This window comes from Lethenteron reissneri, chromosome 54 (genome assembly GCF_015708825.2).
Source record: "Lethenteron reissneri isolate LAM-NWPU_2019-01 chromosome 54, ASM1570882v1, whole genome shotgun sequence".
NCBI lineage: Eukaryota > Metazoa > Chordata > Hyperoartia > Petromyzontiformes > Petromyzontidae > Lethenteron > Lethenteron reissneri.
In genome coordinates this window covers 7789426-7813184 of record NC_083832.1, presented here as the reverse complement: position 1 = coordinate 7813184, position 23759 = coordinate 7789426, and the positions used below count along the sequence as shown (strand labels likewise).

Below are 23759 nucleotides of genomic sequence, written 5' to 3'. Positions count from 1 at the left end.
GCTCCCCACAGCACACAAAGACAAATATCCCCCAGTATAGCCTTAACAGACTGTTGGAGCAAGTGCACAAAGATAAAGATCCCCCATATAGCCTTAACAGACTGTAGGGGCAAGTGCTGTTAGCGAGCACCTATAAAGGCCGGCACGGCACACGCGAGGGTGGGTGGCCTAACAGCACGCTCGGCCGTCCTTTGTCTCCCTAGTGAAGATGTTTACACAGTTCAGCAGATATCGTCACTCGGTGTTGACCGTGAGCCGGAATCGAACCCGGGTCGCCAGGTTCGTAGCGCAGCGCACTAACCACTACACCACCTGCTCCCCACAGACACCCACACACACACACAGACACTGCTATGTGCCCAGACACCCACACACTCGACCTTCTACTCTCACGAAACTCTGCAGTTATTGCAAGCCTGTAGTGGCATTTACAAACATGCGTAGAAGGACACACACATTAACTTGGCTTATATGTAATATATTGCCTCTCGGCTGCAACAGTCATTATATACATTTGGCCATGGACTTCTGACCTAAACTTGAGTACAAATTCAAGGCAAGAGCACTTTGCCCATAACTGTTGACCTTTTAACCTTAGGGGGGGAGGGAAGAAAAACATTCCTGCGCAGAAAGTCGTGGTCCCAGACAGTCACTGATAAAATCGTCAGCACCAGTCACATTGACAGATACCAGAGACACAGCCTGGATGCATTGCAGACATACACAAGACACGTATTACCAACAAACAAACCACCTCGCCTGGTATATAGGAGGTCGTGGGTTCAATCCCGACCCGTACGTACGCCTGTGTATTTGGAGTTTGCATGTTTGGATGTTCTCCCTGCGTTTGCATGGATTTCTCTCCGGGTCCTCTGATTTTTTCCCCCCTCCACATTTAGAAGCACGCGTTTAGGGTATTTGTCTGCTATATATTTACACGTAATAAGCCACTTTGTTGAGCTATCATTTGTGGCCAGGTCGCTTCTAAAAAAAATAACTGTATAGCTCAGTGGGCCTTACCTGGTAAAATAAAATATTGTTTCGTTTTAGAATCCAGCAGCCGTCCTGATCATCACTGCGGCGTGTGAATAATTATAATACTACTACATGCCGTCTTCTTCACTCACAGTGGACGTTACACATGCCCTGATGGCATTCGCAAGGGCATGCCACTGCGTGCTAGTGTCACGGTCCAAGCTTTGCCAAATTTGAACATGACTCACGAATGACTCAAATTGGAGATTGCGCGTAGCATTCAACGCAACCCTACCGTCAGACTTACGCTCCGGGTCACTCTTGCAAAATGCAACTAAGTTTTGCATAAATGTTTTTTTTAATTCAACTATTTCACCAATGGCCACGGAATAGGAGGAGCAGGTCCTGCCATGCTCGCTGTTGTCAAGCTTCTGCAATAAACTTCACAAAAAGATAAAGAACCTAGCCATTGTAATATTCTCAGGTTTTTTCGGTAAAGTCACGTAGGTAAAACATTAAAATTAATAAAAGTAAAATAAAATAAAAATCACGACGTTTCGGAGGCAACACAAGTGACGGTCCTACCTGATGATGGAGACTTGTGTTGCCTCCGAAACGTCGTGATTTTTATTTTATTTTACTTTTATTAATTTTAATGTTTTACCTACGTGACTTTACCGAAAAAACCTGAGAATATGAATCCTTGCAGTCACGAAAGCTTCAAATCTAGAATTCTTGCCATTGTAACCCGATGAAGCTATATAGATGCACGTTCAATTTGCAAGCGCCGATTAATTCTGGCACAACACACACCACCATGCCCTTACAGCCTCTTTTAAAAACCACTGCACGGGACACTCGTTTCAGGCCTCATCGCCCTAAGTGCCGTCTCAGGAGTGACCGGCAGTAGAAGCTCAGGGAAAGGGTAACGCAGTGCCCCCAATGCTGTTCCACCACCTATTCAAGAAAAGACAGGAGATCCCTGAATAATCGTTGGAGAGTGTTTGGGATCATGTGCTTTTGTGAGCACGGTACAATGTGAAGGCTGGTACAACGCATGATGGGGTTCACACACACACATACACGTAGACGTTATGCAGTGAAGTCAGTGTGTTTCCATGTTTGAACAAGCACGTGTGGTGTTCATTCCGAGTCAAAGATATTCCACATTTTTATGGAAGAGTGAATGCAAGCGCTGTTCACGAGCGCCCATTGCAGGCCGGTGCGATGCACTAAAGAGGCTTTGTGTGGCCGGCATCGCCGATGTTCAGGTTGAGTGGACCTAGGGGAATCCCAAGACTGGTTTAGATAATCACCGCTGATATTAGCCTTGGAATCGAACTCGACATGCCCGGTGTGTAGCGCATCGTGCGAGCCACCACGTGACTGCCCCCTCGACACTGCACACACACACACGCGCACATGCAGGAGGCGAATGCTTCTGACCTGCAGAGCCGGTTTCTCAGTTGACTTGGGTGATTTAAGTCCTCCGCCCGTTTGCTGTTGGAGCAAATAATGTCTTGCAGCAGCCTGTAGCACCTGCCCGGGGAGATGAGGTGAAGGTGGAGGGTGGGGGGGGGAAAGAGGAGATGAAGAGAAGGAGGAGGAGGAGGGGGGGGGGAAGCAGATTTTTTTTTATTGTTGTAAGTGTGGATGAAAAACACACGTTCAAATCTTTGCCACTCGTTTAGCTCGTGCGCGGTGCTGTCATCGTGATGAGCGGCACGCTTGCACGTCATTGTGCTCTTCAATGGGCAGTATTCCCTGCCTTGAGCAGGGAGACATGCAAATGCACTGACACACGCACACGCGCGCGTGCACGCGCTCAGACAAAAACAAAGACCAACCCCCCCCCTGCCTCCCATGGCCTTGACAGACTGTTGGGGCAAGTGCTGTAATGAAGGCCGGCACAACGCACGAGGAATTGGGTGGCCAGCACCACGCCCGACTGCCTTTGTCTCCCCAGCGGCGATGCATACCCGTCGCACGAGGCACTCATTTGAGGCTGAGTCGACCTCGGAGAGGGCCACGACCGATTGAGATCATCGCCACTGGCGTTGACTGTGAGCGGGCATCGAACTCGGGTCGCCTGGTTTGTAGCGCGGCGCGCTCACCGCTACGCCCTAACCGCTGCACGCTGTCTATGCAAGTGCACATACACAAAGACAAAGATCCCCTGTATAGCCTTAACAGATTGTTGGGGCAAGTGCTGTTAGCGAGCACCCATGAAGGCCGGGACAGCACACGACAGGGTGGGTGGCCAGCATCACGCCCGACCGCCTTTGTCTGCCTTGTAGCGATGTTCACACACCACACCAGGTACTCATTTGAGGCTGAGTCAACCTAGGGGCGAGGCCCAGGACGGGTTCAGATAATCATCACTGGGTGTTGGCCGTGAGTGGGAATCGAACTCGGGTTGCCGGACCCGTAGCGCTAACCGCTACACTACCGCTCCCCGCACATGCACACACAAACACCCCTTAATAGCCTTCTTTTATAGGAAGTTGCGGCAAGTGCTTTCAGCGAACACCCATTAAAGCCACGTGGGGTGGCAGGGCCACGAGGAGTACACTGGGTATTGTACTCATGTATGGCTGAGTTTACCTAGGCGAGGACTCGAACCAGTTCAGCAGATATCGCTCACCGCTGGTGTCAATCACGGCTAGGCGGCGAACTCAGGTGGCCGGGTCCGTAGCGCCATCGCTTCGCACACGCGTGCACCGCAGCGCGTACACACGCACACCAATGTGCGTGCCCGATAGCCCGACACGCATTAACACACGCTGACGCACACCGACACCGCGTACACGCACGCACACCAATGTGCGTGTTGATGGCCCGACACGCATTAACACACGCTGACGCACACCGACAACGCGTACACGCACGCACACCAATGTGCGTGTTGATGGCCCGACACGCATTAACACACGCTGACGCACACTGACACCGCGTACACGCACGCACACCAATGTGCGTGTTGATGGCCCGACACGCATTAACACACGCTGACGCACACCGACACCGCGTAAACGCACGCACACCAATGTGCGTGCCGGATAGCCCGACACGCATTAACACACGCTGACGCACACCGACACCGCGTGCACCAATGCAGCACGCGCAAAGGCAATCGATCTATTCGGTCGTTGGAATTTAATCTGGTAAGAAGAAGAAGAAGAAAAACATTCAGATGCAATATCGCTCTCGCAAGCTCAACCTTGGTGTGAGAGTACAATGCATTGTTGCATTTGCATTGCGAACGCACCTGTAACATTTCCAAACACTTTTTTTCTTCTTACAAAAAGCGGGACGTTTTTTGCTATTCGCGCGATTACTTTTGTAGCGTTTGGAGGTGTTTGTATGACTGAAGGAGGATGCCACTGAATTTCGTTTCGAGATGAGAGACAGACTACCAAGGTCGTGGAGGAGAAGAGTAATTCACGCAGCCCGAACTTGCAGCAGGCCAAGGAACGGGCAGCATGGGTGGCTGGTTGAAGGATATTTCTAACAAGGGGGGACAACAATGGGAGCAGCAGAGGAAAGGGGAGACCTCCGATTGATGGGTGTGAAATTATCGCGATGACAAAGTCAAGATCTTATCGTGAAACGCTCTGTATAATAAATGGACGGAGGTGGGAGGAAAAATCGTGGCCAAACAAAGCGCCTCTTTATTTGCCTCCATGCAGAAACTTGTTAAAAATCTTGTCTTTATAAAGCATCTAAATAAAATTAAAATACCTCCCTGGGCACGGCTCAAAACGACCGCACTGCAAGCGCACAGGAAAAAAAAGCGAACCGCAGAAAGAAATGACAAGTAAACATCATAACGAGCACCAAAAAAAACCCACCTCCCACCAACCTCACTTGCTACAGCGGAGAAACTCACAACCCACGCGACTTCAACACGTGACGCTCCGGCGGACCTTGCAATGAGACTGATAAGTTGTCTAATTCAAAAGTGTTAATACATTTTTTTGTAAAAAAAAAGTCATTCGTGTCTCTGAAGTGGCAGAGAGCCCTCGGGGTAGGAGCGGCTCGGGCTCGCCTTCTGTTTACAACAACGGCCGATGACCACAGGACGCAGCCCGTGCACGCAATTCGTTGTGCCTGCTCGTACACCTCGCTCGCTCTCGCCTCGTTACACAGCCACTTCAAGTACGCGTGCGTGCGTGTGTTTGTATGTATGTTTGCCCAACGTTGCCCGTGTACTTGGAAGCCCTCTCCATATATATGCGCGTTCATGGAGACACGTGGCAGTGGCGAACACTGATGACCGCTGTACTGATGAGTCCATAGCGAAATCAATGCACCTATGGGAGTCCAGCGATTTGGGATGGTAATAGAATGAACGATGCTATAAAAAATTAAAGTATTATTAAGCACCAAACCAATTTACAGTTGACTCTGTGTTTCACTGAAGGGTGGGCACACTCCCAACTCTTTTGAGAAATCTGGAACACATCCTTAGCATATTGACAAATTGTGTTATTGGTGTTATAAAGTTTATGAAATCTCTATTGGGAACTCACAGCTTCCAATGCATCACTTTGTGTCCGATAATGGCCGTGGAATTTGACATCACAGAATTACTTTTGGAATTAATTTCAATAAATCTCTTTCACCACACGAGTGGAGCATGTTATAATTGCCTCGACATCATTAACATCGCATGACAATTGAACAGAAATGTTCAATTCTGACTGGCTGAAAACATCTTAAAATAAAAACCCAATGCAGCAGCAGAAATACCCTCCTGTCAACGAGTTGTATAACTCTGCGTGACTCTCCTGGATAAATAAGTACAATTATTATTATTATTATCGCATGCGAAACAACTAAATTTAATATAGTTTTTGCCTGTGGCCACTGCTGATCTGGCCAAGGCGGTCAAGTCGCCACACTTTAGAAGGCGGTTTAATCGCTGGTGACCGCCCAGACTTGAACCGGGCATCTCATCACTACTGCAGGCCCGTGATTCCACGCAGCCAGCTATCACTTCGTGGTACTCCGACTTAAGAGCGGCCTCGCTATTACAGCGACTCCAACACGGCCGCTCAACTACCACGTGTTTAATTACAGTGGGTGGCTTTTGAGGGTTTGCACATTAAGACCAACTCACCACCGAGTGCAGCTTTTTTTTTCATACACTCCCTTGGGTGGCCACAATAGAGGATTTCCACTCCGCACCGAAGCACGTGATTAACCAGCAGTGCACTCTGCTTTGAGGATCCCTTGCAGGCCACAGGCCACACAACTGGAGCACTCACTCACAGCGGAACCGGAACAAATGAGACAATGCCATCACGCGTGTCTCCAGACTGCATAATCCACAACCTCGTGATATTTATATAAATGCAAAGCGAGGAATGGCATTCACCTGAATGTATTTCTTATTTTTTTTTTACATACACCGCTTTTTATGTGCATTGTAAACTCTGTTAATGGATTTCCTGGAATGATTATTCTTAGACCAAACAGGCTTGGTGAGCAGTGGCTACAAAATGTGTAAGCATGAGCAGAGTGTTATTGTAGTAATATAAGGTTGAAGGAGTGACCTAAAATTAAATTACCCGAGATCTGTGTCTGGTTTACAATCAAAACCCATATATTGTTGCCTAAGACCTCGCTGCAAGCCAAAGCAAACACTGCAGGCAATAAAGGCTTAGACGAACGGTGTGATGGCAATTGTTACGACAGTGGATTTTTTTTTAACTCGAAGAATGCCCCCATCCGACCATCCCATCGGGTTAAAGAATGCACATTAAAATTGAATCCTTTTTTGTTCACGTCTATTGTAAGTTTCACAGAAGTTACAGCGTGTCGTTTGGTTAAAGTGCTCTCCAGCCTTGTTGAATGGTAACAACAACAACAAACCCCTCCACAAAATTAGCGGCGCAACCAACAGCTCTTCACTCGGAATGATCTGAACGATGAAATGCGCGAGGCAGCATCTCCTCCATTCTTTTGACTGCCTCCCTCCCTCCCTCTCTCTTCTCACTCTCTCTCTCACTCTCTCCATTTTGTTCCACTGAAATGCATCTTGTCGATCCTTGCACAAGCCAGCAGGGTTCACGCTATGATCAGTGAACTGACTGAAACTCGCCCCCCCCCCACCCCCCCATGATCCGCGGGCTACGTCGGCGGCTGAGACAGCGGAAGAGTGTCAGAGCCCCCCCCCCCCCATTGTATCCACCGCCTCCGCTGCCGCCCCCACCCCCACCTCAGCTGTTAGCACGAGTCTCGCCCAGGAATGCCGTGTCGCTCGCAGAATCAATGGGACTCCTCGCATTGAAATCACGAGGAGGAGGGAGGAGGAGGAGGAGGCGATGTAGCAAGGTCCTCAAAGCCCTCCACCAATGCCTAGTTCCCTTGGGATAAGCGCCAATTCAATTATTTACATTACCAAGCCCACCCCTCCCGTGTGTGTGTATAATATTTATATTTTGTCACTGCGGTTAACTAAGTTGTGAGTGTGTTTGTTTCGGGGGGCGGCGCGATTAAAGCGTCATTTAAATCGAAATGGAAATCATCGTGAGCGCGCTGGGGGTGAAAGAAGCCACGTGCAAGTGTGGGACATTTTTTTTTTAACGGCCGAAGCGTTTAGAATGCGTATTTAAAATGTTCTTTATTTATTTACTTATTTGCGTGTGTGTGTGTGTGTTTTTTTATGTAGCAGCCCATTTATGTATTCAATGGCTTTACTTTACACAACCAAACTCCCACAAGGTGTAATGTTTCTAACAGCAAAGGCCAATAAAACCTAGATTGGATACCAGCAGGAATCAACAGCATGCAGAAATGCGCAGTCATTTGAGTGTGCAGGAGATCTCACAGCTGGGTGGTTAAAGACAAAGGTGCAGCCCTGCGATTTTACCAGCTCGTGCCACGGAAAGATGGAGCTCTCGAGTCCCCCTAGAGCAGTCTTCTTCATCGCAAGGCCCCGCGGGACCACTGGCGGCCCCTGGTGGCCTTTAGTGCGGCCGCTGACGTGCAGCCCCCCCCCCCCCCCCCCCCGACAATACACAAAGAGTGACAACACCCGCCCCCATCATCATCATCATCGCCGTGCTGGTGTCAAACCCCCATTGGTTTCAAATGTGTGGCAGCTCTCACGATGACGATGTCCTCTCGGCGAAAATGAGTGAAGAACACTGCTCGAGAGGGTCTCTGGTCTCCTCTTCCACGCTGGCCAGATGCCTTGGTGAGAGGCGAGAGTGCCCGTGATTTACCCCGGCGCACGCAAACCGCCGACCGACGAATGGCCAGAAGCGGAGAGAAAGGCGGCATTCTAAGAAACTATCAGCACCGTTGTTTCAGCTGCCGCGCCGGGAGATCAAATCGAGCCAGCGAAACCTACGGAATGCAATTCCAGCGTGCTAACTATTACACAACGGGCAGCGATCTCTCGTTTTGGTGGTGCGGAGCCGCACATCGTAAATTGGGGGAAAGAAATAAAAAATAATCCTTACAAGAGCTAAAATATACCACAGGGACTGAAGACCTTGGTCAAAGTTCACAGGAGGTCAATTGACCCCTAATCCCCTGTAATGAAAGGCAAAATCACAGGCAGTGAGAAAAAAAAGAAACGCATCAGTGGCATGGCGTGTCCGTTGCATTGTCAAATGCTCACGTGCGCAATTTCAAAGAAAACTAAAAAAAAAGGGAAGGAGGGGGGAGGAGTGGGGGGGGGAGGGAAAGAAAAAATCAGCGAGGCCAAAGCAATTGCAGCTAATCTGCATTTGTGACATTGAAAGCCCATTGTGGGTTGAAATCATAAAAGCAAACGCCATCCACCGCCGCGCGCACATTCAGATGAATAGGAAAGATAAGCTTCCCTTTCACGAGGGATGAGGCTTATTACTTGGACACATTACAGAATCTGCATCCTTCCATTCATCCGTCGTCAACAACAAGACAGCTGCGGTCCAGTCTGCCCCAATAAGTAGGATGTGTTTCAGATTGTTATTTCATTAAATTTCATGAATAAAACATCGGGTAACAAGCAATTTTCCAATTCCTTAGTCTCCTTGGGGCATGGATGGCCCTGATGAGTTGAAGGAAGCTCCCGCAAAATAAAATGCGCCGCGTGTTAAAATATGCTAATGAATTCAAATTTTCTGACCGTGTCGATTCTAAGCATTACAGCGTGTCGTTTTTTTTTATTTTCCTTGGGTGGAGGGGTGGGGAGGAGGAGGAGGTGTGGAATGGAGTAGAGCGACAATACTCGATTGTACACACACTCACGGAGTGTTAACATGCACGCACGTTGCACAACACTCAGATGAAAGAGTCGTAGGTTGCCATTAGCCGCGAGACACCGGCTAGGTGGTCCATCGGCAGAGCGAGGGCAGCTTTGCAGGCGGGGAGACTGGCTCAGCCCATCACTCCTCCAGGGTCGATAAAACGGGGTACCGCTTTGTGGGGAAATTAACATCGGTTGTCCAATGGAGAGGCTTGCCCGACCATAGGAATGTGACATTTCCACCACTGGTTCGGGGCAAGAAAACATTTCAATTGTTGTGAAAGATTACCAGCCCTAGCTTACCCTTCCACTTGGGGTTCCATTAAGTAAGAAAAATATTGTCCTCACGGTTAAACAAAAGTATCAAGTTAACCTTTTACGTTTCCCTACCTTTTAGTTGCCTCCAGTGAGGCAATTCATCACGTAAACTTGGCTGTTGGGGGGGACACTTTTTTTTTGCTTTGCTTTAATATTCCAGAGTTACGTCTCGTAAATGCCACTGATGTCTCGGTAAAGCCCTGTCTTTCGTCACCACTTATTTACGCAAAAGAACCCAGGGTCACAGGACGTTGGTTTTGTTTGCAATAATACAATGAAAGAAGAAAATCCCACACCATACCACTTTGCAATACTTTACCGGTGCAACAAAATGCCCCGGTGAGCCCTAAATGCATAAAGAGTTCATGAAGCAAATTGTTTGTAATTGCTTGAAGATGTGACGCGATTGGAAATCCAATACTGGCCAGCTCTCGTGAGAAATTATTTCGCGGGGTTGGGAAAGGGGGGGGGGGTGTAGTGGAATGTTTAGATTATGGTCCTTGCTCCAGTCAATATGCCTGTCAAAAGCAATTTGAGTAGACAAGTAAAGCCGGCCAGCTCTGACACCGCCGTATCTTTATAGTCGTGTTTTTTTTCTAAGGCGATTATTCGCGGTATGCGCCCAAATCAACAAGCAACTGTCCACGGAATAAGCCGTGCGAGAGAGCAATGCCGTCCGCGCGTACGGCTATTGTGATCAGGCATGGACACACTCGCTCGCATGTGACCCACGCATCTCTGTTTTTCATGGCTTACGTGGCAATGCTGAGCAGTGCTATCCTTCAGCACGCGTTCCCCTTCACGTGTAAGAATCCGAAATAACCCCTTAAAATTGTTACTATTGTTGAATGTCAGAATGTGCGATGTTTACAGCCGGGGCTCGGCGCCGTGCTGTGTGTTGCGTGTACGCGCGTTGAACCTCTTTCGCACGGGACGTAGCCAACCGTGCCAATCGGAGATGCGAGGCAGTTGGAGAAAGTAGGCCGCCGATCTATCTGTGCCGTGTTTGAGTGTTCTCCACTCGCGTGGCGGGGGTTTAGCCTGGCTGCTGTGGTCTCGGCAAAAATGTGAGAGAGAAAATATTGAACCTGGAATTGGCCAAACAGTACAAATGTGAAAGTGAGGATTTTGTCGGTAAAAATATATGTATATTCAAAGCTAATTCAAGTCGTTCTTAGACGTCTGTCCATGGAAAGGGACAATGCTGTGACAAAAGCTGTATGCAGCCATGCTTATAATGCATCTGGTCAGCTGTGAGGACGTGGCCAAAATACGCCCTTGAGCGCACTGGAGTGGAGGCCCTTCCCCCAGCAGTTGCATGAACACGTAATTGAAGGGCTGCACCTTTACCTTAATGACTGTAAAAAAAATATTTATTGAACTCCATTATTTTAAACAAAGAGCATTGTTTTTTTTTAAATTTTCTTGCTGTGGATTTCACACCTGATAATGATTGCTTGTGTTGCAGTCGAAACGTCGTGAGAATTTTATTGTTTTATATTTTTTTATTTCCCTTCTACGTGACTTTACCGAAAGAACCAATAATATAAAGAGCATTGGTAGAGTATTGCAATGTACCTGTACAAACTCTGGCTACACAAACAATTAATGTTATCTCTGCGACACTGATTGTTTAATGCGGTTACCATATAATCAAACCTGATCATTATAATTAATGTACCACTCAATCAATCATCATCTTCGAATCGTTATTAATATTCATCATTGTGAGCAACTCCTTCATGGAGAACCTCACAGTGGTTGTCCTACAGATATACTTGCCTCCACCAGAGAAGTAATAATAATAATAATGCAATTTATAAATATTGTCCTGGCTTCCATTGCAGGCGTGAGATGCGTCACTTCACGAGTGACGCAATGGCATGCAGTGAGGGCTGTTCCTCTCACTGCTTCCCTATCATTTAGCTCCGCCAATTGTCATGCGTTTCGAAGGCCTTTGCCAGCGTAACATCAGTGGGCTCCCCTTCTCGCACACACGGCGAATGTTCCACACTGCGGTGTACTTTTATTAAATATTCCAACAGTCACACTTTGTTGAGCGGAGGCCAATAAATAAATTCCCCGTTGCGGAGAAGATGAAAACAATCCTTGAAATACTTGACCACTGGGGCACACAGGTCTGAATCTGCATAGCTGAAATAAAAATTCAGTTTCCAGAGAATTCTTGGCCAGCTGCAGAGACTACAATGAGACATTATACTCACAATTGTTTTTTTTATTCTTTCTTTCAAGAACACACCTGTACTCTATATGAATGGCAGCAGAGTCACTTATTATTATGATTGAAGGCATATCAAGCCTGCTAGTGCAGACACCTGTGCCATAATAAAATGAAGTTGAGTGAATATAATCAATACCAACACTTTTTTCAGGTTAGAGGGGGTCCAGCAGAGTTCACTCCACGACGGAAATACACGAATGTTTTTTTTTACGTTACATTTATTGTGTTTCTCGCGGAACTTTGAAACAACCATTCAGTAACAATATTGATATTTTAATAGCATTGAATCATCTACATTTAGAGCTTAAACTGTGGCAGTTATCAGCGTGTAACAAATTCACATCTGAATATTTCAAAATGTTAAGTAAATTCTGAAATTGGGCCGAAATCCACAAATCTGATATTGGAAAAAGATTAAAACCGACACTCATCCAATAAAAAAATAAAAAGATAAAGGTGCAACCCATTCATTACTGGCTCATGCCACCGGTGATGGGAGAACCTCCACTGGAGGGAACTCTACAGAACCACTCTAAACGACATTTATCTCACGCTCCCACGCTGACCAGACGCCTTAGAAGAGATGGCAGCACCCACACTGAGAGCCGACTCCGTGCAACGTGCCGATCGACTAACTGTGGTGAACCCACTGACGCTGCTTGCATTGGACACAGCGCAGCAGGTTATGACAAATCTGCACCATCGTTTCTAATTCGGCGCCAGCCGATAAAACCGGTGACCTCTGGATTGCAGGTCCAGTGCGTTGACCATTTCACCACGGTAGGATCCCACTATAGATATCGACAAAAGACAAAGATCCCCCAGAAAGCCTTAACATACTTTTGGGGCAAGTGTTGTCAGTGAGCACCTATGCAGGCTGGCACAGCACATGAGGGGGTGGGTGGTGAAAACCACGCCCGACTGCCTTTGTTTCCCCAGTGGCGATGTTTACACACTACACCAGGTACTCATTCGAAAATGAGTTGACCTAGGGGAGGCGCAGGACCACATAAAATATTCGTCAATGATGTTGGCCATGAACGGGAATTGAAATTTGGGTTGCCGGTTTCAGAGTGCAGCGCTGTAACTGCTACACTGCCGCTCCCCAAATAGAAATATACATACACACACAAATTAGGTGCAATTTAAGAACGCATATGTCAATTGCATTTGAGTACAGTACAAACAAACAATGGAGTAGGAGGGTGGTCCCCCTAAAGGTCACGAAGTTAACTTGTTAGGTCAGGGTTCACCGGTGTACGAATCTAATTCTGGGCCCCTATGGCTGCGTGGCATCCAAATTAAGGCAAACAAAGTGTCCTAAAAAAAAAGGTTGGGTCCTCTTCAGCTGAGCAACTGACGCCACCACTCGCAGATGTCCCTAACCCTAAACCTAACCCTAACCCTCACCCTCACCCTAACCCTAACCCTAACCCAAAGTGTCCTAAAAAAAAAGGTTGGGTCCTCTTCAGCTGAGCAACTGACGCCACCACTCGCAGATGTCCCTAACCCTAACCCTAAACCTAACCCTAACCCTCACCCTCACCCTCACCCTAACCCTAACCCAAAGTGTCCTAAAAAAAAAGGTTGGGTCCTCTTCAGCTGAGCAACTGACGCCACCACTCGCAGATGTCCCTAACCCTAACCCTAAACCTAACCCTAACCCTCACCCTCACCCTAACCCTAACCCTAACCCAAAGTGTCCTAAAAAAAAGGTTGGGTCCTCTTCAGCTGAGCAACTGACGCCACCACTCGCAGATGTCCCTAACCCTAAACCTAACCCTAACCCTAACCCTCACCCTCACCCTCACCCTAACCCTAACCCAAAGTGTCCTAAAAAAAAAGGTTGGGTCCTCTTCAGCTGAGCAACTGACGCCACCACTCGCAGATGTCCCTAACCCTAACCCTAAACCTAACCCTAACCCTCACCCTCACCCTCACCCTAACCCTAACCCAAAGTGTCCTAAAAAAAAAGGTTGGGTCCTCTTCAGCTGAGCAACTGACGCCACCACTCGCAGATGTCCCTAACCCTAACCCTAAACCTAACCCTAACCCTCACCCTCACCCTAACCCTAACCCTAACCCAAAGTGTCCTAAAAAAAAGGTTGGGTCCTCTTCAGCTGAGCAACTGACGCCACCACTCGCAGATGTCCCTAACCCTAAACCTAACCCTAACCCTAACCCTCACCCTCACCCTCACCCTAACCCTAACCCTAACCCAAAGTGTCCTAAAAAAAGGTTGGGTCCTCTTCAGCTGAGCAACTGACGCCACCACTCGCAGATGTCCCTAACCCTAAACCTAACCCTAACCCTAACCCTCACCCTCACCCTAACCCTAACCCTAACCCAAAGTGTCCTAAAAAAAAAGGTTGGGTCCTCTTCAGCTGAGCAACCGACGCCACCACTCGCAGATGTCACTGCAAAAACAAATCGGCCGAGGAAGTTCTGCTCCATTCCAAAACATGTATTCCGGATCGGCGCTTTGTGACACATTTGTCATGTGCCAGGTCACAGAAGCCCATTCGCAACTCGGGTGTGCCACTGGCCGATAGTAACCTTGCAAAAAGCGGTCGGGGGGGGTGGAATAGTTCAACAAAATATCGATTTTCGTGATGCAATTTTTTTTACATCCAAATAAAATCCGTGTTGAGCTGTCATGGTCAATAATGTGAATTCATACGAATAACATTGTTCAATCATTAGAAGTTAGATAATTTTAAGATGCAAACCGGTGTTAAATTATTTCGGCACACCACATGCATCTCACCTTAATTTATCCTCATGATACTTATAAAATTGCTCATCCGATCATCGGCATATAGGGAACAATATTAAAGGATTATTATACACGTATGTTGAAGTTCTTTTGCACCGTACGTAGCCAACCGTGTTAATCGGAGGTGCGGGGGAAGGACAACAAACTAAACACAGAAAAGCAGTTCTAAAGAAATGCTCTTTCAATCTACATTTAATAGTGCACCGCTCCTGTGGCTTCCTAATATCTTGCACTCTAGTGGTAGTGCCTTAGGCCGACAATCCATGCTCCTAAATCCAGCCTAGCGGCGTTACGGTCGATATTCAGTGAGAGATAAAGGTGGGACGCTGATATTAGCCATGACCAGGACTCAAACTCAGCAGAACGCAGTTCAAGACCAAATCCGCCACAGCTCTCACCGATAACTAAAGGAAAAGTAAAGTAGAAAGAAAGCAACGGAGTTGAATATCAATTTAAGGCGAGGAAGTGTGATGATGGGTACTTCAAAACACTGAGGATGAAGGTGCATGAAGGCATGTGCTGCGAATGAACCGATTGCGCACGTGCATGTCAGTTCACTGCTGGATGAGGACCACCCCACTACCACGTGAGTCATTGGGATTTATTTGACCATACTTCACCACGCTGGTCAGTGTGGGCTGACGAAGGCCGGGGGTGTCGAGGGATAAAGCATAGAAGTTCAGTACAACGGTGCATCTTGCAGTACTGCCCTCTGCTGCCCACCACATAACTTCACAGCTGATAGCACGTGTAATGCACAATAGTCGCCCTTCCATTCATCCAGGCTCAACTCCACTTTGCTTCTGAGTTGTGACTAAATCGGGCGCATTTCATGGATAGAATCGAGCGGTATTAAAGATGTGTATGCATGCCAAGCCAAGAAGATTAAACGGGCAGTGTCAGCGAACACACGTAATCGAACACCGTGGAGGCGAGGGTTGACGGATCACACGGATGTTGTGAAATCTCCCTCCTTGTGGGTGTCTGGAAGCCATATCCTGGCTCACCACGGAGAAGGCGATACACCAAATGTGGACACCACCACCTGTTCCATCTGCACCGGTATCGAGTGTTGCGTCTTTTGCATGCATCGGTCTACTCCGGGTGCTTTGGGTTTCCTCCCACATGTATAAACACTCGATAAATGGATGAAAACAACTTGATATATAGAGGACCGCAGAGCCTGGGGGGTGCTTGGTTAGTGTTGGCTCTGTGTGTGTGTGTGTGTGGTCCTTCGCTTCTCCGAGTTGTTCTCTCTGCTTGAGATTGAGATAACGACTGTGCGGTGCATTACAAGTCGATATTATATTTAGTGTTATGAGAGTCTGTGAGGTTATTTCAGAGTTCAGTGTGTTATATCACCAATTTAAACAACCACCAAAGAGTAACACGATGTGTTTTTTTTCCATCGATATAATTTCATGAGCAAAGCACGTGACCCCAATATTGCTCCAGACCAGTAATGGGGAATCAGTGTTAGTGGTTGGCACAAAACACTTTGAACTTGGCGACCTGAAGTTTGATTTCCGACCACGACTAACATTGACAGTATTATCTCACCAGTCGTGACCGCCCCCCCCCTCCCCATTTGCCAACACACACTGACCAGACTGGGGAAGTATGGTCAAGCAATCGCCATTAGTGGTATAGCATGCTAAAGCCATTGACCCACCAGTGGACTGACACAGTCCTTTAAATCATTATAATCATTATTATTATTGTTCACTGTGTTATCAGTACTACTAAACTGTGAACGCCATGAAATAAAACATATCAAGACTCCGGAGGGACTGACTTATTAAGTATGCTATGAATACAGTAACAGCAACCACAACAACTTTCATGACGCTGACCACCTTGCAGCATTAAGGGCAGATTGGGAGCCCCGTGAGTAATCAATGATGTTGGCCGGGTGACAACCCGCCTGCATGTTCAAACCCACAGCTTCCCGATTAATCCGAAGCACACGCAAGCGCCCACCACACGGACGCTTCGTCTTCCCTGCCAAAAGCTTCAGGAATCACATAAATTATAACCGAACAGGGCAACGAAAGGGTCACTTTGAAGCGACATCATCGAGCGCAGACGGTCCGCAGTTTTAAGTAGCGCAACCTTTTATTTCACCTTCGACCCTCCGTAATTGCTCGAACAGGTAATTCCGTGTTGCGAGGGACCGTTGAACATAGTGGTTCAGCGTCGCCGCGCCACGATCCCTGGCGGCACGAGGTTTGACTCCGGTCCAAGTCTCACATCAGCAACGAGCGGCTTCTGAACCGGTCAAAGTCCCAACGCGCCCACTAGCGCGAAAGAAGTTCAACGCAAATGCGTGCAACCTGCGCTGACGAGCGCAGTGAAGCTACGGGTAAACGGGTAATAAACAACCCCTTTCACGTCCCTTCCACGATTGGGGAGGCCTCTATCCAGCGGTGGAACGACAAAGGGAGCTGTACTTATCAATTGTTATATGATTGTCAAAGCTGCAGGGATTCATCTTCTTGGTTCTTTCGGTAAAGTCACGTAGAATGGAAATAATAAAGTAATAAAAATAAAAGTAATAGAATAATTAGTTATTTATAATTTTGTTATGTTTAATTTTTATTATTTTATTATTTCCATTCTACGTGACTTTACCGAAAGAACCAAGAAGATTGTCAAAGCTCTCATATTAAGCGGCGGCGCTTGCAGGCAAGCGGGAACGTGGCAGTGCCGTTGTTGGCACCGTTGCTCGGATTACGTGCGTCCACATGCGTTCACGTGCATCCATGTGCGCGTGCGTCCACGTGCGTCCACGTGCGTGCAGACGGCCGAGCTCGTGGTCGCAGGGCAAGGTGAGGGCACGCTCACGGAACTGCGCGCAGGTTTCTCCGTCACGCCGCAGGCGATTCGGCGGCATTGTTTGTCACGTTGCGTTGTTTTAGTTTTGTTCTGGCTGCGGTTTGCGTTTCTTCTTTCGAGGAGTGGCCCAAACCCACACGTTGCCGGCGGTCGTAAAGCCGCCAAAGCGCCCGGCCAGACCAGCCCACCCCCCCTAAGCTGTGCCTCTCCCAGCAGGGTGCTGCGTGCGTCTGAGTGTGTGTCGGTGTGATACCAGGCGGAGACTAGCACCGCTTGTGGGTTGTCCAGCACACCACCACCCACCTCCCCTCCCCGCTCCTCTCCTCCACCCGGGGACAAAATATTGTTTACCAAGCCCCGAAGTTCTGTTTGGACAGGCGGCCGCATCTTTCAACATTGCATTAGGCCGGGGCCAAAACAAACCCAAATAAGGTAGAATGGGCTGATAAAGGAGGGTGGGGGGGGGGGGCTCTGCGGGTATTGCGGGGGTGGTGGTGGGGGCGAGTGGGCACGCAGGGTCGGTTGTGGAGGGGGTCGGGGTAGCTGAGAGGCGAGAAGAAAATAAAAAGTTGTACGGTGACTCCTCTACTTACGAACATTCGACTTACGAACTTTGAGAGAAACGGACAAGTCTGTCCGTATGTCCAGTCGCCTGTTCGGACCGTGAGTCGCGTCTTTACCCGGTATGCCCAGCATTGCTGCCTGGGCCGCCGCCCATCGGCTGTTGTTGTGGTGTCACTGTGCAGTTCACGAACACCATCAACCCCCCCCCCCCCCCCCCCGTCGTGTCTCACAAGCGTAAGAGTGCTGAAAGCGTTTCAAGTTTCATTTATTAGGTTTTGCCCTGTGAGCCATTCGGCTCTTGAATTGGGTGCAACCGCAACAAACAAAAAAACAAAAACATGAACAAGAAAACATCTTAAAGTGACTAAGTGCAAACAGAAAATCCAAGAAAAGACAGCAAAATATTGCAGAAAAAGCACCGTACACCAACACTGTGTGCAAAAATCCCAGTGGGATGCAAGTCAAACAACAACAACCACAAGACAACTTAGATTAAGGTGTTGAGGTTGCCAGTAAGAAGAACCAGTGGCATGTACATCTGCGGGAGATTATACAACTTTTAAAGCCATCCCCCCGTGTTTAGTGTACACGCCGTACAACGCGTTTGTAATCGACAGGAGTAAAGTTGGACTTGCGAGCAAATCGACTTACGAACAGACCTCAGGAACCTAACTCGTTCGTAAGTGGAGGAGTCCCTGTAGAACTAAAAGAGGGGTGGTGGTGGGTGGCTGTGCAACGCAGCCATTGCCGGGGGAGGGGGGCGGTGAGCTGCCGAGAAGGTGCACTGCGACTGGCACCGTAGACACAACGGGGCAGTTGTGTGATCTGGATGGACGATCGAAAGTCATTTGAAATAATAATAATAGTAATAATAGTATTAATAATAAAGAGTAAAACGTAATCTTGATGTGAAGCTTTCGTGACTGCAGGAATCCATGCTCTGTGGATCTTTCGGTAGAAATGAAACAAAATAAATCACGACGTTTCGAACGCAACACAGGCGCCCTTCTTCAGGTGAAAATCGCAATAGACTCAATGTCTTCTGCGAGCAGCACGATGTCTGCTGCCTTGTGAGGCTATCGCGATTCTCGCCTGGTATCGAGTCGAAAGTGTGCCGTTTACGCATTCTTTGACACATATGTCGACTAATGTTTTTCCCCCAAAAGTGCAAACATAAATACAAAACAAAGATGTTGCTTTAATAAAATCAAAATACTGCTCTGCGCCCCCATCCACCCAGCAGTATAAATGAGTACACCAGAGTGAACCGACCGGCAGGTTGCGTGTGATGGGGTAAACTGTGGCTACCTTAAACCTTCTCCAATGCACCCAGCAAGCGTGGAAGAGCGGGACCACGCATACCCTTGAGGATGGCTCCCTTTTAGGGCTCCCTCTAATGGAGGACGCGTCTGCCAGCAGTGGCATGACAAAGAAATTTCAGGGCTGCACCTTCATTTTTTTATTTTCATTAAGTCGTTAATTTAAAGAGAAAGCAAAACGTGTGCCTCCATCTCAAACTAATGCACGGTGCTCATCTCCACATTCCCCTGGCCGGGGTCGAGTATGGCGCATCGGACAATGACCGTGCGTGATTAATGACCCTCTTTGCAAAGTGGTCACGTGAAAAAAAACCAACGCGTCAAACGTAACGGAACAAAACTCAGTGTCGCATTAGACGCGCGGTTGCGCGTTGAACCAAATAATTTCCACGGAACAAAAAACGGCATTTGGATCGGGCCGATGGGGGGGGGGGGGGTGGGGGCAGAGGGGGGGTTGTGGAACTTGTGGGTGGGGGGGGGGCACAAAAAAAAGATATCTGCGTCGAAGACAAACAGTGGACACTCACTTTCTCAACTCGTGACAGACAATTACCTACGTAGGTGGGGGGCTTCACCGCGTGGCTGCTGCGAGGATAAACGGAGCCGTTCCGTGGCAGCGATATAATGCGGGTCTGCGATAGGAGCGGGAAGGATAATTAATGGGATGGATGCCGTCGGATTTACGTTGAAAACAGCAAGTTTGAAAGAGAAAAGGAGGGTGGGAGAAGGGGGGTGGGGGCAAAATCTCGGGTGAAGGCTGGCAGCAAGACAATCAGTTAACACAAAGCCAGAGGTTTGTTGGGACAAAAAAAAAAGCCGCAACAGAAATAAGATAAAATGGCAAAATGCTTGCCGTGTGTATCTACGTAAATCAATTTGCAAGATGTTACCTCCCTTATCGACGAGAACCTTATGTACAAAAGCATATGCTGCTTTGCATATCAACGAGGCAGCTGTCCAAAGTGCACTCCTTGAGCCTATTTATTTATCGCCGTTATCAATTCATTACCGTCAACCAAGGCGCGTTTTGTAGAGCGACATCAAAACACTGACACTGTTTCGACAACGTTAACTGCGTTACGGGTTACGCTCGAACTTTTTTTCCCTTGTTTTTTTTCGTACTCAATTTGGATTGTAATATAAAACGAAAACAGTCGTTCATTGTGAAAAATAGGGATAGGTTTTGTTACCCTTTCTGGCAATAAAACAGGAGTTGTGTTAAGATGTTCAAACACCAAATAGAAACCTCTGGCAAGGAATCAAGTCCGCATTAAGCACACACACACACGCAGTACTTGTAGCGAACATGCAAACAAACACGTGGCTCTGATAATATATGCATTGACTTTGAAACTGATTGGACTACACCAGAGACAGCTTTTTTCCTAGTGCCTAGTCTCACTACCAGTGTCAGACCAGAGAACACCAAAAAGCGAACAGCACAAGGACAATGCCACTATCAGATCATTTATAGCTCGGTGGTGAGCAGCTACAAAATGGGACCTTTTTTGCCAATATCAAAGTATTATAAAATATAGGGGAAAAATACCTATTAAAAATATATTAATCGTAGCTGCATCATTGCAATTAAGAATGCATTTACACGGCTTTGTTGATTATCCACTGGATGAAGGCCTCGTCTACACCCTGTGTCAGTCATAGGGGTTTGTTTGACCATACTTCACCATGCTGGTCAATGGGAGGTTGGTAAAGGGCAGAAGGCCCATAACCCGCTTAGATGGCACTCACCAGTTTTGTGAGCGTTGACCGTAAATTTAACTCGGCATGCCAGTTTGATATTGCCGTTAAGGAGTGCTCTAATCACAATGCCACCACTCCACCAATTACCGTTCGGATAAAAAACACGCCACGTATCCACGTCGTCGAGTAATGGAAATGTTGACCAATCCCCCGTGGGCGTTTACCTGCTCATAAGCAAAGGCAGCGATTGATCGCGTTGACACTGTCAGTATAGCGCCTGGCACACACTGTGCTGCCTGGCACGGCATTTCCATTTTGGAGAAGCTTTGTAAGCCGACAAAAAAAACTACAGCTAACCGCGACGCTATAGCGCACCGAATCCACTGTCTCTCTATGTATTTTTCTGGAGGGATCAGATGAGATAGAAAGCTATTTTTTCACAAATTACCATTAGGGGCAAGGTACAAAAAAACAGAATAGGAGTGAAAATTATCGGCAAGGTAAACATATACTGTAACTTAAAAAATATATATAAATAAAACGTAACAATTTATTTTTCTTTCTAGATAAGGCTCACTGAACCATTACCTTCTTTTTTTCAGAGGCGATCTGGCCACAAATGATAGCTCAACGAAGTGGCTCATCGTGTGGAAATCTACAGCAGCAAAATAATCTGCATTATCCAAACGCATGTTTCTAAACGTGGAGGGAAAATCGGAGGACCCGGATATATAAAAAAAAATATCTATTTGACCGAGCAGAAGATCGACCGGCTCGCAATCGAAAAGTTTCGAGTTCACAATCTGGTTGGGGGTTGAAAATGAAATGAGCACCACTCTGTGATGAAGTCAACATTGGTTCTGCTATGGAAAAACTCGCTCCTGCCATACGAATGGGGAATTTCCACGACTGACTCAGGGCTGTTAACAAGTGGATAAGCACCTCCACAATGGTCATTTGAGCTGGAAATCACCTCGCCTTCTTACGTCTTCGAGGTAATTACGCCAGATGATGATCGTGGCGGGCCCGTGGCGAACGCACTGTGCTTCATACCTAAACTCCCTTCACGCCAGAGCCCAAAGGGCCCACCTCAGCGAAGTCACACGCACGCCCCAAACTAACACTTCACAGGCACAGCCACAACGCATGCGAGCGGAGCCAGCCGCTTACCGACACTCACGCGCGCTCAGGAACAAAACCGCCTGCGGAACGAACGGAGGCCCGCACGCGCGCGCGGATTACGCACGCCGCATTAACCGAGGCGCGGCGTTCACGCCACCGTAGGTGTTCTGGTATCAACGTCAGCCCTGTCGTCATTCTGGAATCAATAAAATTGAGGGCGGGTTTGTCGGAATTCAACCGTTGTTGCCCTATGGACTGGTCACCGGTCATAGGGCTTTTCTGCTGCCAAGTTACCCCTGAATGTACCCGGTCGCAGAGGCTAAGCGGTGACTTTTGAGCGTGGACATTGCTTGGAAAGGACGGACGTCACGGATAAAATCAGATGTTCGAGACGGTTATTGTGGGAGTGATGGGGCGTTGGGGGGGGGTGGGGGGCGGGAGGTGGGGGTTGCATTGTGGGCAGCAGGGGGCAGGTGCAGCACATTCCGGAGTTGTACTGTGCTACGCTCTTTGCCTCCATCTGCCCCACACTGACCCCGGCCGTGGTCAGTCGTGGGTAGGTCCGACATCCACTGCTGGATGAGGGTCCTCATCCAGCAGTGGATTGACACGTGGCTGGGGACTGCTGACGCGGATGAGAACTCGTGGAATATGTTTGTTCTTATATTTTTAACTCGTGCAACCCGTGACAAACGCAGAGTCACTGTTTTCTGATCACGGGGTTATGTTTTTGGCTGCCTTCGCCTTTGCTGGGCATAACATCAAGATTGCCATGGAGAGATATGTGTTACTAGACCCTGACAATCGTATGATGAAGTCACAAACGAATGTACTGCACTGTGTGTGAGGAGTGGTGGCATAGTGGTTAGCGCGCTGCTCATGGTCGATATCGGTGACAATGACCTAAACCGGTCCTGGGCCTCCTCTAGGTCGACTCAGCCTCAAATGAGTACCTGGTGCGGTGTGTAAACATCGTCACTGGGGAGACAAAGGCGGCCGGGCGTGGTGTTGGCCACCCACCCCCTCATCTGCCGTGCCGGTCTTCGTAGGTGCTCGCTAACAGCACTTGCCCCAACAGCCTGTTGAAGGTTGCACGTGGGATCTTTGTCTGTATATACATACCAAAATAATCACACTGTGTAATGGAGAATTCTGGGTAAATAAAGAAATGTTACTCCACTCTGCAAAAGGTAAAGGTGCAGCCCTGCAATTTCTCTCGAGGATATGTGAGGCTGCTCGTCTCTTCTCTTCCGCGCTGGTCGGAAATCGTGAAATAATTAATCGTATTAACGCTTACACACACTTTACCCCACCGCGTTTGACCTGCCGATCATCTCTGGGTAGACAGAGGTAGGAGGATTTAAAAACGCTGTCCATTCTTACAACTGCCACACCAGGATATCGAGCTGGCGACCAATGGATTAAAAGTCCAGAGCGCCAACCATTACACCACAGTGGCATCCATCCACTCCGTATCTCTACAAAATTGTTTGACTTTTGTCCATCCGCCTATTGGCTCTGTCGACTTACAATAAGCAGTGGCACATGCTGAAGGGAGAATCTGTTCACCAGTGTTGGCCTTCTTGGTCTCATCAGCAGAATCAACCCTGCAAAACAAATTTCCTGATCTACCAGATGTGATTAAAATGTATTTTAAGATAG

General features: G+C 48.0%; 2 protein-coding genes across 11 annotated transcripts in view; both read right to left on the bottom strand.

The window, feature by feature from the left end:
* LOC133356600 (uncharacterized) overlaps positions 1-23759 on the bottom strand; it is a 490957-nt gene that overhangs the window by 89845 nt on the left and 377353 nt on the right. The gene's annotated exons all lie outside the window — the stretch shown is intronic.
* The window catches only part of LOC133356599 (forkhead box protein P2-like), a 292969-nt gene that overhangs the window by 128865 nt on the left and 140345 nt on the right, over positions 1-23759 (bottom strand). For 8 of the 9 annotated variants that reach the window (XM_061574212.1, XM_061574214.1, XM_061574215.1 and 5 more), the window contains exon 3: positions 2422-2514. In XM_061574212.1, coding sequence (XP_061430196.1) covers positions 2422-2514 — 93 coding nt within the window. Of the gene's footprint in view, positions 1-2421; positions 2519-23759 lie in introns of all 9 variants that reach the window. The other variant, XM_061574208.1, reaches the window with a different exon arrangement.